At 45.1% G+C, this 14,688-nt stretch overlaps 1 protein-coding gene across 1 annotated transcript in view; it reads left to right on the forward strand.

Annotated features, from left to right (window-relative positions):
- RPAP2 (RNA polymerase II associated protein 2) overlaps positions 1–14,688 on the forward strand; it is a 156,314-nt gene that overhangs the window by 47,607 nt on the left and 94,019 nt on the right. Inside the window, exons 4-5 of the mRNA XM_075322130.1 lie at positions 1,748–2,630; positions 6,909–7,003. Of these exons, the coding sequence (XP_075178245.1) occupies positions 1,748–2,630; positions 6,909–7,003 (978 nt within the window). The remainder of the gene's footprint in view (positions 1–1,747; positions 2,631–6,908; positions 7,004–14,688) is intronic.

Raw genomic sequence — 14,688 nt, forward strand, 5'->3', positions numbered from 1 at the left:
CCTCGTCGCTCCAGACTGGCCGAGGAGGTCGTGGTACCCGGTTCTGTGGCATCTCACGGTCGGCCAACCGTGGGCACTACCAGACCGAACAGACTTGCTGTCTCAAGGGCCGTTTTTCCATCTGAATTCTGCGGCCCTCAACCTGACTGCGTGGCCATTGAGTCCTGGATCCTAGCGTCTTCAGGATTATCTCAGGATGTCATTGCCACTATGAGACAGGCTAGGAAACCAACGTCCGCCAAGATCTATCACAGGACGTGGAAAATTTTTCTGTCATGGTGCTCTGCTCAGGGTTTTTCTCCCTGGCCATTTGCATTACCTACTTTTCTGTCCTTCCTTCAATCTGGACTGGAAAAGGGTTTGTCGCTTGGCTCCCTTAAGGGACAAGTTTCTGCGCTCTCGGTGTTTTACCAGAAGCGCCTAGCTAGACTTCCACAGGTACGCACGTTCCTGCAGGGAGTTTGTCACATCGTTCCACCTTACAAGCGGCCGTTAGAACCCTGGGATCTGAACAGGGTGCTGATGGTTCTTCAGAAACCACCATTCGAGCCAATGAGAGATATCTCTCTCTCACGCCTTTCGCAGAAGGTGGTCTTCCTAGTAGCAGTCACCTCTCTTCGGAGAGTGTCTGAGCTAGCAGCGTTGTCATGCAAAGCCCCTTTTCTGGTGTTTCACCAGGACAAGGTGGTTCTACGTCCGGTTCCGGAATTTCTCCCTAAGGTTGTATCCCCCTTTCATCTCAATCAGGATATCTCCTTACCTTCTTTTTATCCTCATCCAGTTCACCAATGTGAAAAGGATTTGCACTTGTTAGATCTGGTGAGAGCACTCAAATTCTACATTTCTCGTACGGCGCCCCTGCGCCGCTCTGATGCACTCTTTGTCCTTGTCGCTGGCCAGCGTAAAGGGTCACAGGCTTCCAAATCAACCCTGGCTCGGTGGATCAAGGAGCCAATTATCGAAGCTTACCGTTCGGCTGGGCTTCCGGTTCCCTCAGGGCTGAAGGCCCATTCTACCAGAGCCGTGGGCGCGTCCTGGGCTTTGAGGCACCAGGCTACGGCTCAGCAGGTGTGTCAGGCGGCTACCTGGTCGAGCCTGCACACTTTCACGAAACACTATCAGGTGCAAACCTATGCTTCGGCGGATGCCAGCATAGGCAGACGTGTCCTTCAGGCGGCGGTTGCCCACCTGTAGGAAGGGGCCGTTTTTTCGGCTCTATTACGAGGTATTATTTTACCCACCCAGGGATTGCTTTTGGACATCCCAATTGTCTGGGTCTCCCAATAGAGCGACAAAGAAGAAGGGAATTTTGTTTACTTACCGTAAATTCCTTTTCTTCTAGCTCTAATTGGGAGACCCAGCACCCGCCCCTGTTTTTTTGTGTACACATGTTGTTCATGTTGAATGGTTTCAGTTCTCCGATATTCCTTCGGATTGAATCTACTTTAAACCAGTTTATAATTTTTTCCTCCTTCTTGCTTTTGCACCAAAACTGAGGATCCCGTGAGAGCACGGGGGGTGTATAGGCAGAAGGGGAGGGGCTTAACACTTTTAAGTGTAATACTTTGTGCAGCCTCCGGAGGCATAGCCTATACACCCAATTGTCTGGGTCTCCCAATTAGAGCTAGAAGAAAAGGAATTTACGGTAAGTAAACAAAATTCCCTTCTTCTGACCCTCAAAGGTGGGCACCCCTTTAATATCACGGTCATTAATAATAAAGTCACGTGCACCCCTTTGTTCCTTTAGTGGCAGATCTGGAGAAGAAATCAAATTGACCGAAAGACGGATAAAAGTTTCAGAAATCGAGAAACCTAAACACACAACTGAAGATGGTGGATCGAGCGCTGCCAACAGCGATGAGGACGGTGACGCGGATCAGGCCTTCGTGTCCTCGGTCATCACAGCTCCGGAGCAGAGCCGTAAGGACGCAGAGTTATTACTGGATGGCGGTGTTGATTCCCAGGAGGAGAGGACGCCGGACAGGGTGGTGGACATAGACCAGAATTTGGCAGACGCAACAGAGAGGTTAGGTCATTGTAATTTAAAGGGCCATGAAAACATGTCTGACGCTGCTGGGCAATGCCCTCGAGAGGTCGGACATCGGTCAGAATCCACCGAGGTAGTGACCGAAGTGACACGGAGAGCAGTAAGCAAAAGCGGTGCCGAGCATCTGCGGAAACTCCTCTGCAAATCCAAGACTTATCAGACCACCCAACAAACCGGTGCGCCTCCTGTAGAGGTTAAAGGGGATATGCTCCACGTCCTCACACAGACCCTAAATGAATGGAAGTCAGAGGAGACCTTGAAATATCTCTTTGGCACAAACTATATAGTAGAACATAAAGAACACAATCCCATCACCACCACTGGAGATCAGGAACTAGACGAAGATGACTTAATCTTGAACGATGATGGCATCGACAATTCTTCTAATGGCGCCACCACCCTGGACGAGGCTCTGCCTTTTGAAAATCAGAACAGTGTTTCGAAGCCGCTTCCTAATTATGCAAAGCTTCGAGAAGACACTGAAATGTTAGAAATCCGATCCCGGCAGTTCTTCACAGGACACTACGTCTTACCTGAAGAGGTGGAACGTGAGCAAGATGGACTTCAGGTGATGGAACGCAAGGTTAGTACCCAAACTCCAGAGCAATGGATGGGGTTAAAGGGAGTTTTCAGATTTGGAAAATTCCTGTCCCCAACTGCAATTTGTTTTAAATAAAGTGTGCTTTACTCATCCTCCCCTGTCTCCGCTGCTGCTCTTGATGTTTTTTATAGTCCAAATGTCATAAAAACTACATTGCAGCCAATCAGTAAGCCCAGCCGCTCTCCCTGAGGTGACAATACAAGCAGCTCAACTCAGTGATTGGCTGCAGCACTGTCTATGTGACAATAACAGACACCAGGAGCAGCATCGGAAATTCCACACTGGACCCTGGGAGGGTAAGCAAAGCACATTTTTGTTTTTATTTCTTATACTAGTTGCAGTAGGGGGACCAAGGCTTTGCCAAAACCGGAAAATCCATTTAAATTAGTGAAATAGTAAATAACACTGCCCCTAGTGGTCGGTCCATCTGTGAACCATGAATTGAGCTTTTAAATTAGGCTGAGTTCACATGTCCAGTAATCGTCCGTTAGAACGGATCCGATGGCAAAAAAATTCAGCAAACGCCACTTTCTTGTCCGTTTTGAAAACATTGATTTTTTTTGCAGAATTGTTTTTTTTGTTTTTTTTTTATTTTTCTTTTTGTTCTGTTTTACATTGGAGCCTATGGGAGACGGATCTGTTACCTGCTTGTTATTTGACTTCCGTTTGAAACTGATCCAGTGAGAAAAAACTGATCCTTTACAAATGAAAGGAAAATGGATGGGTAAATAGCAATCAGGTAACAGATCCATTTTCTATAGACTCCAATGTTAAAACAGATTCTGCAACAATCAATATTTTCAAAACAAAGTTGTATTTGCAGAACTTTTTTTTGCCATCAGATCCGTTCTAATAGATAATTACTGGACATGTGAACTCAGCCTTTACCCTGTTGCTTCGCTTTCAAGTGTCCGGTAGTGACATAATGTGAGCTCTAGGCTGGTTGGTTTCTTACTTAGCTTTTAGCAATCTTTTATTACTCCAGGTAAAGAAAAATTTTCACTTTTGCAACCAGAACATCCCTGTTAATCACACCAATGCCCACAATTCTACTTTCACTTTAAAGGGAACCTGTCGGGTCCAATATGCACTCAGTACCACGAGCAGTTCTGGGTGCATATTGCTAATCCCTGCCTAACCGTCCCTATATACACTAGCATAGATAAAGAGATCTTTAGAAAAAGTATTTGATATGCTAATGAGCACAGGGACTAGTCCCAAGGGCGTTAGTTCCTGCACTCATTCCGCCCTCTTAGCAGATTAGCACACCCACAGGTGTGTGCTACCATGCTATGTGGGCCAACTAGCCAAGGGAATGATCGCTCTTGCTAGTCCCTGCGCTCAGTAGCATATCATAGAGGATCTTTAGAAATACTTTTTCTAATTATCTCCTTATCGATGCTAGTGTATACAGGGACAGTTAGGCAGGGATTAGCAATATGTACCCAGAACTGCTTGCGGTTCTGGGTGCATATTGCACCTGACAGGTTCACTTTAAAACTATTGCAATGAGTAGTTTTGGGGTTGGTTTTTTTTCTTTTTTTTTTTTTTTGCATTTCAAAAAAATAGTATAAAATGTGGCCCCAGCTTGAAGAAAACTGCCAGAAGCATTCTGCATGGCTGCATTACAGTGGTACTCTAACGTAAACCATTTCTATCCCACTTGTGAGGAGGAGTGGCGGTTACACCTGTGCGTGGATGTTACGGAAAGCTGAGCGTGACACCTGAATGTGCCATAAATGCCTGGATTACCACTTTAAAGGGAACTTGTGAGGTCCTATATGCACCCAGAGCCACGAGCAGTTCTGGGTACATATTGCTAATCCCTGCCTAACCGTCCCTGTATACACTAGATTAGAAAGTATTTCTAAAGATCTTTTATTGTATGCTAATGAGCGAGGGGACTAGTCCCAAGGGCGTTACTTCCCTTGGCTAGTCGGTTCCATTAGCATATTAGTACTTCCCTGTGGGTGTGCTAACGCGCTAATGAATGCGCAGCGTCAGAGGATGATCTCGCTCACCTCTCTGCTGCCATCGTGTCCGACGCTGTGCTTTCGGCTCATTGCGCATCATCCCGGACTTTTGGTCATGTGCTCTACTTCAGTTTGAAACCGAAACTCCAGGGTCATGCGCACTGATCCGAAATCCAGGGTTGGGCGGCGATGACAGCAGAGAGGTGAGCGAGCGCATGTTAGCACACCCACAGGGAAGTACTAACATGCTAATGGGGCCGACTAGCCAAGGGAAATAACGCCCAGAGGACTAGTCCCTGCGCTATTTAGCATACGATAAAAGATCTTTAGAAATACAGTCAGGGCCAGAAATATTTGGACAGTGACACAAGTTTTGTTATTTTAGCTGTTTACAAAAACATGTTCAGAAATACAATTATATATATATAATATGGGCTGAAAGTGCACACTCCCAGCTGCAATATGAGAGTTTTCAAATCCAAATCGGAGAAAGGGTTTAGGAATCATAGCTCTGTAATGCATAGCCTCCTCTTTTTCAAGGGACCAAAAGTAATTGGACAAGGGACTCTAAGGGCTGCAATTAACTCTGAAGGCGTCTCCCTCGTTAACCTGTAATCAATGAAGTAGTTAAAAGGTCTGGGGTTGATTACAGGTGTGTGGTTTTGCATTTGGAAGCTGTTGCTGTGACTAGACAACATGCGGTCTAAGGAACTCTCAATTGAGGTGAAGCAGAACATCCTGAGGCTGAAAAAAAAGAAAAAATCCATCAGAGAGATAGCAGACATGCTTGGAGTAGCAAAATCAACAGTCGGGTACATTCTGAGAAAAAAGGAATTGACTGGTGAGCTTGGGAACTCAAAAAGGCCTGGGCGTCCACGGATGACAACAGTGGTGGATGATCACCGCATACTTTCTTTGGTGAAGAAGAACCCGTTCACAACATCAACTGAAGTCCAGAACACTCTCAGTGAAGTAGGTGTATCTGTCTCTAAGTCAACAGTAAAGAGAAGACTCCATGAAAGTAAATACAAAGGGTTCACATCTAGATGCAAACCATTCATCAATTCCAAAAATAGACAGGCCAGAGTTAAATTTGCTGAAAAACACCTCATGAAGCCAGCTCAGTTCTGGAAAAGTATTCTATGGACAGATGAGACAAAGATCAACCTGTACCAGAATGATGGGAAGAAAAAAGTTTGGAGAAGAAAAGGAACGGCACATGATCCAAGGCACACCACATCCTCTGTAAAACATGGTGGAGGCAACGTGATGGCATGGGCATGCATGGCTTTCAATGGCACTGGGTCACTTGTGTTTATTGAGGACATAACAGCAGACAAGAGTAGCCGGATGAATTCTGAAGTGTACCGGGATATACTTTCAGCCCAGATTCAGCCAAATGCCGCAAAGTTGATCGGACGGCGCTTCATAGTACAGATGGACAATGACCCCAAGCATACAGCCAAAGCTACCCAGGAGTTCATGAGTGCAAAAAAGTGGAACATTCTGCAATGGCCAAGTCAATCACCAGATCTTAACCCAATTGAGCATGCATTTCACTTGCTCAAATCCAGACTTAAGACGGAAAGACCCACAAACAAGCAAGACCTGAAGGCTGCGGCTGTAAAGGCCTGGCAAAGCATTAAGAAGGAGGAAACCCAGCGTTTGGTGATGTCCATGGGTTCCAGACTTAAGGCAGTCATTGCCTCCAAAGGATTCGCAACACAATATTGAAAATAAAAATATTTTGTTTGGGTTTGGTTTATTTGTCCAATTACTTTTGACCTCCTAAAATGTGGAGTGTTTGTAAAGAAATGTGTACAATTCCTACAATTTCTATCAGATATTTTTGTTCAAACCTTCAAATTAAACGTTACAATCTGCACTTGAATTCTGTTGTAGAGGTTTCATTTCAAATCCAATGTGGTGGCATGCAGAGCCCAACTCGCGAAAATTGTGTCACTGTCCAAATATTTCTGGACCTAACTGTACTTCTTTTTCTAATTATCTCTTTATCTATGCCAGTGTATACAGAGACTGTTAGGCAGGGATTAGCAATATACACCCAGAACTGCTCGTGGTTCTGGGTGCATATTGCACCTGACAGGTTCCCTTTAAGACCCCACTATGCCTTTTACTTATATTACTTTATTCATCAATATAGAAAAATACAAGTGATGAATTTTCATTTTTTTCTAGCTATTATATATATTTTAAGTCCACTCGCCAGGTATAGATGGATTAACACTTTAACACTTTTTTATATATATTTTTGGTTTTTTTTCAGCAAACAACATCGTGGGCTCCCCCTCTACCTCTTGTGGATTCATGTTCCCAGCAACAAATCCGTAAACGAATAGTCCTAGAAAAACTGAAAAAAGTGTAAGTAGCCTGTGCGGCATCAAATGAAGTATCGCCAAAAATTTGTAGTCTCGGCATCATTTAGGTAAAGTACATTCAGTTTTGAAAGTGGATCTGCAGCCTCCAAATACAGCCCGATGTTAGGGCAGATATGACATCTACAGGTCCATGCTTCCAATTTAGCCAAAGGGTCCATGAGGTTTGGCTTTGTTTTGGTTACCAGGATTACAGACCTGTAGAGATATTTTGCTACATTTACATGGGACTGCTTATAAAAGGTGTGCTCTTAACAGGTGCACCACTCCTCAGCCTACAGGGTGGGGGGGGGCAGTGCGCTCCTGATTGATTGACAGATCGGACCCGCATCACAATTGTGCCTTTGGTCTGAAATGTTTGTTCTCCCATACTGCAAGTAGAGTCTGCTTTAGAGGAGAGCAGCGCTTACAAGCTTCATAGCAATGAACTTGTAAGCACTGCTATCTTTTCCTAGAAGACTGGTCACCATTGGCAGATTGCAGGGTGGTCGGTAACTTAGGCAAACCACTGTAAATGATACAATTAAACCTTTGATTTTTAAAAAGTAGAGGATTGTTTAATAGAAAGTATTGTTTTTCCAAGCCTTTTGCAATTTTAAATATGAGGAGATAACCCCTATAAGGCGATAGACGTTATTAAACCATAAACATGTGGTGAAAAGTCAGAAAAGAACATACTCGCTCCCCTCTATACTGGTGCACTCTCAGATCTCCCGAGTGTGCATATATTACATGTGTAGGAAGTTACAGCCAGGCTGTTTTAATTTGCCTATTATTCTGAAAACCAAAATCCACTTTCCTCATCTTCCCCGACATCTGACACTAGTGGTGACCACCTCATACACATAAGATGGTCAGCCGGTCACTCGGCGTGTTCAGGACCTCATACACATAAGATGGTCAGCCGGTCACTCGGCGTGTTCAGGACCTCATACACATAAGATGGTCAGCCGGTCACTCGGCGTGTTCAGGACCTCATACACATAAGATGGTCAGCCGGTCACTCGGCGTGTTCAGGACCTCATACACATAAGATGGTCAGCCGGTCACTCGGCGTGTTCAGGACCTCATACACATAAGATGGTCAGCCGGTCACTCGGCGTGTTCAGGACCTCATACACATAAGATGGTCAGCCGGTCACTTGGCGTGTTCAGGACCTCATACACATAAGATGGTCAGCCGGACACTCGGCGTGTTCAGGACCTCATACACATAAGATGGTCAGCCGGTCACTCGGCGTGTTCAGGACCTCATACACATAAGATGGTCAGCCAGTCACTCGGCGTGTTCAGGACCTCATACACATAAGATGGTCAGCCGGTCACTCGGCGTGTTCAGGACCTCATACACATAAGATGGTCAGCCGGTCACTCGGCGTGTTCAGGACCTCATACACATAAGATGGTCAGCCGGTCACTCGGCGTGTTCAGGACCTCATACACATAACATGGTCAGCCGGTCACTCGGCGTGTTCAGGACCTCATACACATAAGATGGTCAGCCGGACACTCGGCGCGTTCAGGACCTCCTACACGTAAGATGGTCAGCCGGTCACTTGGCGTGTTCAGGACCTCATACACGTAAGATGGTCAGCCGGTCACTTGGCGTGTTCAGGACCTCATACGCCTAAGATGGTCAGCCGGTCACTTGGCGTGTTCAGGACCTCATACACATAAGATGGTCAGCTGGTCACTCGGCGTGTTCAGGACCTCATACACATAACATGGTCAGCCGGACACTCGGCGTTTAAGGACCTCATACACATAAGATGGTCAGCCGGTCACTCGGCGTGTTCAGGACCTCATACACATAAAATGGTCAGCCGGTCACTTGGCGTGTTCAGGACCTCATACACATAAGATGGTCAGCCGGTCACTCGGCGTGTTCAGGACCTCATACACATAAGATGGTCAGCCGGACACTCGGCGTGTTCAGGACCTCATACACATAACATGGTCAGCCGGACACTCGGCGTTTAAGGACCTCATACACATAAGATGGTCAGCCGGTCACTCGGCGTGTTCAGGACCTCATACACATAAGATGGTCAGCCGGTCACTCGGCGTGTTCAGGACCTCATACACATAAGATGGTCAGCCGGTCACTCGGCGCGTTCAGGACCTCATACACATAAGATGGTCAGCCGGTCACTCGGCGTGTTCAGGACCTCATACACATAAGATGGTCAGCCGGACACTCGGCGTGTTCAGGACCTCATACACATAAGATGGTCAGCCGGACACTCGGCGTGTTCAGGACCTCATACACATAAGATGGTCAGCCGGACACTCGGCGTGTTCAGGACCTCATACACATAAGATGGTCAGCCGGTCACTCGGCGTGTTCAGGACCTCATACACATAACATGGTCAGCCGGACACTCGGCGTGTTCAGGACCTCATACACATAAGATGGTCAGCCGGACACTCGGCGTGTTCAGGACCTCATACACATAAGATGGTCAGCCGGTCACTCGGCGTGTTCAGGACCTCATACACATAAGATGGTCAGCCGGTCACTCGGCGTGTTAGGCCGATGCACATGGAACGGGCACAGTGAGGCAGCTACGTGCCCAGGTCTCCTAAATAGTGCTAATGGTTGACGTTTTTGGCTTTACGTATGTTATTGGGCAGAACCGATGGTGAATTCTGACTCTGCACTTGTAATGACTGTATGATATAATGTCCTCCAGCATTAGCCCTCTATTCTCCGCTTGCCTTTATTACAGAATGTGCCTTCTGACATCCGGCCGTGTAAGACATCATGTCTATTATTTTAAGCTCCTCGATCTGCCCCTGTTTCTTGTCACCTTCCCCTGCCCGGCTCAAGCAGGAAACTGCCTTCTTTTTCTGTGAAGTGTGAAAAGTTGCACTGTTCTTAATATACCAAAGTAAATTCTTCTTTCTCTCTGTTTGCAAGAATTTGCCAGCGACAAAGTGGGGCAATTGTAAGGGGTTTGTTATTCTGCACCACCCTGGGTCTATGTAGAGCTGGTATATAATGAAAAAGCTAAGGTGAGGGTCGAGATTTGGGGTTAATCATTTCTATAGGCCTGGGGAAATCTTTTCCAGATAGAGGAACCTTCATTTCACTTGTAACTTCTGCACCATGAATACAATTAATATTTTGTATTCGCTTCGTGTTATTTTTTTGTCGGGATTGTGTAAGGATTCGCCCTTTTTGGAAAGAGGAACGGTAATACCCTGTTATACATTAGCTTCATGTATTGACAGGAGGAACAACAGAGGAACCACCCATGGCAGAGTTCCAAATATTTTCCAGAATTGCTATATTATGAGGAATACAAATATATATACAGTGGAACCTCACTTAACGAGTGACCCAGTTAACGAGAATTTCGCTTAACAAGCAAAGCTTTCTGTAAATTTGTAACTCAGTTTACGAGAAAGCTTTGCTGTACGAGCAAAATCCTCACCGCACACACTTCTGGTTCCGTACATCCACCGCGCTCTAACCCGCTCTTGCAGTCCACACAAACACACACACATACAGTATTATGCTCACCTTACTTCCGTTCCACCACCGGCCTCATAGTTCTTGTAGTTCGCTGGTACATCGCGATGAGGTAGGAATCCTCGCGGCGAACTACAAGACCCAAGAGGCCGGCGATGGAACGGAAGGTTAGGTGAGCATAATATGTGTACCTTCTGTTCCTTCGCCGGTCTCCTGGGTCCTGTAGTTCGCCGGTATAGGCTGTGCATCAACAACCATAGTGACGAAGCATTAACTTCCGCTGTCAGCCACTACTCAAAGGCAGTGCGCTGACCAATCAGAGGCAAGCAGCTCCTGCCTTTGACGTCAGCGCTCTGGCAGCGGAGGTTCCTCCCTCGTCGTGATGGTAACCCGACACACAGCCCGTACTAGCGAATAGCAAGTCCCAGGAGACCGGCGATGGAACGGAAGGTAAGGTGAGCATAGTGTGTCTGTGTCTGTGTCTCTGTGTGTGTGTGTGTGTGTGTGTGTGTGTGTGTAATGGCACAATAGGGGACCAAGATGGGACATTTAACAAGTTGTGGAAGGAATTGTCTGCATTGCAATGATTTCCTATGGTAAATTTTGCTTTGCTGAACGAGTAACTTGGTTTACAAGCACTCTCCAAGAACGGATTGTTCTCGTTAACCAAGGTTCCACTGTATATATAATAACCCTTTATTAAATTTATATTTATAAAATGTTAATATATAAATCTTCACGCCTATTATCCGGATGAGCCTATAGCTGTGCTCAGTCCCCTCCTGCAGAGGGCACCGCTGCACCCGTCGGAGCAATGTTGGCACCATCCAGATTTTCGGGTACTCTCTCCGCTCCATCTGATACAATGCTTATGTGTCATGATCAGCAGTGAAAATATCTGATAAATCCCCGATAGACAACACTCCAGTAGTTCGGAAATTAAATGCATTTCCCGTCACATCATGAAGTACTGCTGGTATTTGTGGTGTTACTAAAGCCAAGCGTCTATAGGAAGACTGTACCTTCAACCTGTAGGGGTCACTGTTGTATATACAGCAAATAACTGAAGCCTAAAAAAAGGTTTCCTTTTTATTACCTGGACCCTTTTTTTTTTTTTTTTTTTTTTTTTAGCCTAAAATGACTGACAAATGTTTCTGGCATCCCAAACCTCACAGAGGAGTCCAGGCATTGCAAGTGCCGGAGAGAGGGAAAGCCTCGATCACTTAGGGGTTGATCAGCGTTGTATGCATTTATAAGGCTTTGTGCACACAGTGCATTTTTTTGAGGCAGATTTTGATGCATTTTTTGATCTGCACCAAAATCTGAATACCTATCCTGAAGCCTGCAAAGTCTGAGATCTTTGAAGTCCTGTGCGCACATTGTTTTTTTTGTTGAGTTTTGTTTTTTTCCTGTGCAGATAAAACCTGCAGCATAGCAATTTTGGGACATTTTTTCCTGCGTTGTTTTTTTTTTTTGTTTGTTTGTTTTTCATAGTTCTTCCACCCATTGACTTCATAAAAAAAAACACATGGAAGAAACAATGCACCAAAATGCATTTTTGGTGCCTTTTTCTGCTAGAAGGTGCAGATTTCGTGCAGAAAATTTCTGCAGCGTGTGCACATACCCTAAAATGAGTTTAGAATAGTTTGTTCATTACTTTTTGTGCAATTTCTCCCAATTGTTTTCATAGATTTCTCTATCAGAATTGCTGATGTGGATATTTACTAAATCCAAATGACGTTTTTCTCCCAAGTATAAATAAAAAAAACTTAAACCCGACCAAAAGCAGGAGATCTCAAAATACGGAATAAATATATATAATCTCATTCATCATACATACCCACATATGCATATACATACATACATACATACATACATACATACATACATACATACATACACACATACACACATACGCATACATAGTCCATATACATACATACATACATACATATATATATATTTGTGTGTGTATTAGATTATATATATAATATATATCTATATATCTATATATATATATATATATATATCTATAATCTCTATCTATCTATATATATATGTGTATATATGTGTGTGTGTGTGTGTGTGTATATATGTGTGAATGTATATATAGATAGATATAGTGTGTGTGTGTATATGTATGTGTGTGTGTGTGTGTATATATATATATGTATATATATATATATATATATATATATATATATATATATATATATATATATATATATATATATATATAATATTAATATATAATACAGTGCCTACAAGTAGTATTCAACCCCCTGCAGATTTAGCAGGTTTGATAAGATGCAAATAAGTTAGAGCCTGCAAACTTCAAACAAGAGCAGGATTTATTAACAGATGCATAAATCTTACAAACCAACAAGTTATGTTGCTTAGTTAAATTTTCAACATAAAAGTGTGGGTCAATTATTATTTAACCCCTAGGTTTAATATTTTGTGGAATAACCCTTGTTTGCAATTACAGCTAATAATCGTCTTTTATAAGACCTGATCAGGTCGGCACAGGTCTCTGGAGTTATCTTGGCCCACTCCTCCATGCAGATCTTCTCCAAGTTATCTAGGTTCTTTGGGTGTCTCATGTGGACTTTAATCTTGAGCTCCTTCCACAAGTTTTCAATTCAATTGGGTTAAGGTCAGGAGACTGACTAGGCCACTGCAACACCTTGATTTTTTCCCTCTTGAACCAGGCCTTGGTTTTCTTGGCTGTGTGCTTTGGGTCGTTGTCTTGTTGGAAGATGAAATGACGACCTATCTTAAGATCCTTGATGGAGGAGCGGAGGTTCTTGGCCAAAATCGCCAGGTAGGCCGTGCTATCCATCTTCCCATGGATGCGGACCAGATGGCCAGGCCCCTTGGCTGAGAAACAGCCCCACAGCATGATGCTGCCACCACCATGCTTGACTGTAGGGATGGTATTCTTGGGGTCGTATGCAGTGCCATCCAGTCTCCAAACGTCACGTGTGTGGTTGGCACCAAAGATCTCGATCTTGGTCGCATCAGACCAGAGAACTTTGAACCAGTCTGTCTCAGAGTCCTCCAAGTGATCATGAGCAAACTGTAGACGAGCCTTGACATGACGCTTTGAAAGTAAAGGTACCTTACGGGCTCGTCTGGAACGGAGACCATTGCGGTGGAGTACGTTACTTATGGTATTGACTGAAACTAATGTCCCCACTGCCATGAGATCTTCCCGGAGCTCCTTCCTTGTTGTCCTTGGGTTAGCCTTGACTCTTCGGACAAGCCTGGCCTCGGCACGGGAGGAAACTTTCAAAGGCTGTCCAGGCCGTGGAAGGCTAACAGTAGTTCCATAAGCCTTCCACTTCCGGATGATGCTCCCAACAGTGGAGACAGGTAGGCCCAACTCCTTGGAAAGGGTTTTGTACCCCTTGCCAGCCTTGTGACCCTCCACGATCTTGTCTCTGATGGCCTTGGAATGCTCCTTTTGTCTTTCCCATGTTGACCAAGTATGAGTGCTGTTCACAAGTTTGGGGAGGGTCTTAATTAGTCAGAAAAGGCTGGAAAAAAAGATAATTAATCCAAACATGTGGAGCTCATTGTTCTTTGTGCCTGAAATACTTCTTAATACTTTAGGGGAACCAAACAGAATTCTGGTGGTTTGAGGGGTTGAATAATAAATGACCCTCTGAATAAACTTATCACAATTTAAAGGGAACCAAACATCAGGTTTTTCGTGTATAAGCTGCAGCCAGTGCAGTACTGGCACTATCATGCACAGTGTGTACATACCATCAGGGGGCAGCTCGGGTGTTTAGGCAGTGAAATACAACTTTATATAGTTTGAAATTTCGTGCACTTTTTGATTGACGTGTGCACCTCTGCAGATAATGTCCGGGCGGGTTATGCAGGAGTTCCCCGCCCCCCCACCAGCCTGTTCCTCCCTCTCTCCTGATGTCCGGGCGGGTTATGCACGTGTTCCCCGCCCCCCCGCGCCGCCTGTTCCTCCCTCCCTCCCTCTGGCTGTATGTAAATATCTAATCTTCAGAAACATGGCGCCAGAGTGGGCCTCTGCGCATAGCGCTTATCTCCGGCGCCATGTTTCTGAAGCCCCCGCATTACACAACTTGGTGTCTGAGAGGGCGGCGCCACAGCGATGTCACACCGGCTGGTGTGTTGGCCCGGTGTCCTGGGGCGGCACGATACAGGAGCAGCAG

Source organism: Anomaloglossus baeobatrachus, chromosome 8 (genome assembly GCF_048569485.1).
Source record: "Anomaloglossus baeobatrachus isolate aAnoBae1 chromosome 8, aAnoBae1.hap1, whole genome shotgun sequence".
NCBI lineage: Eukaryota > Metazoa > Chordata > Amphibia > Anura > Aromobatidae > Anomaloglossus > Anomaloglossus baeobatrachus.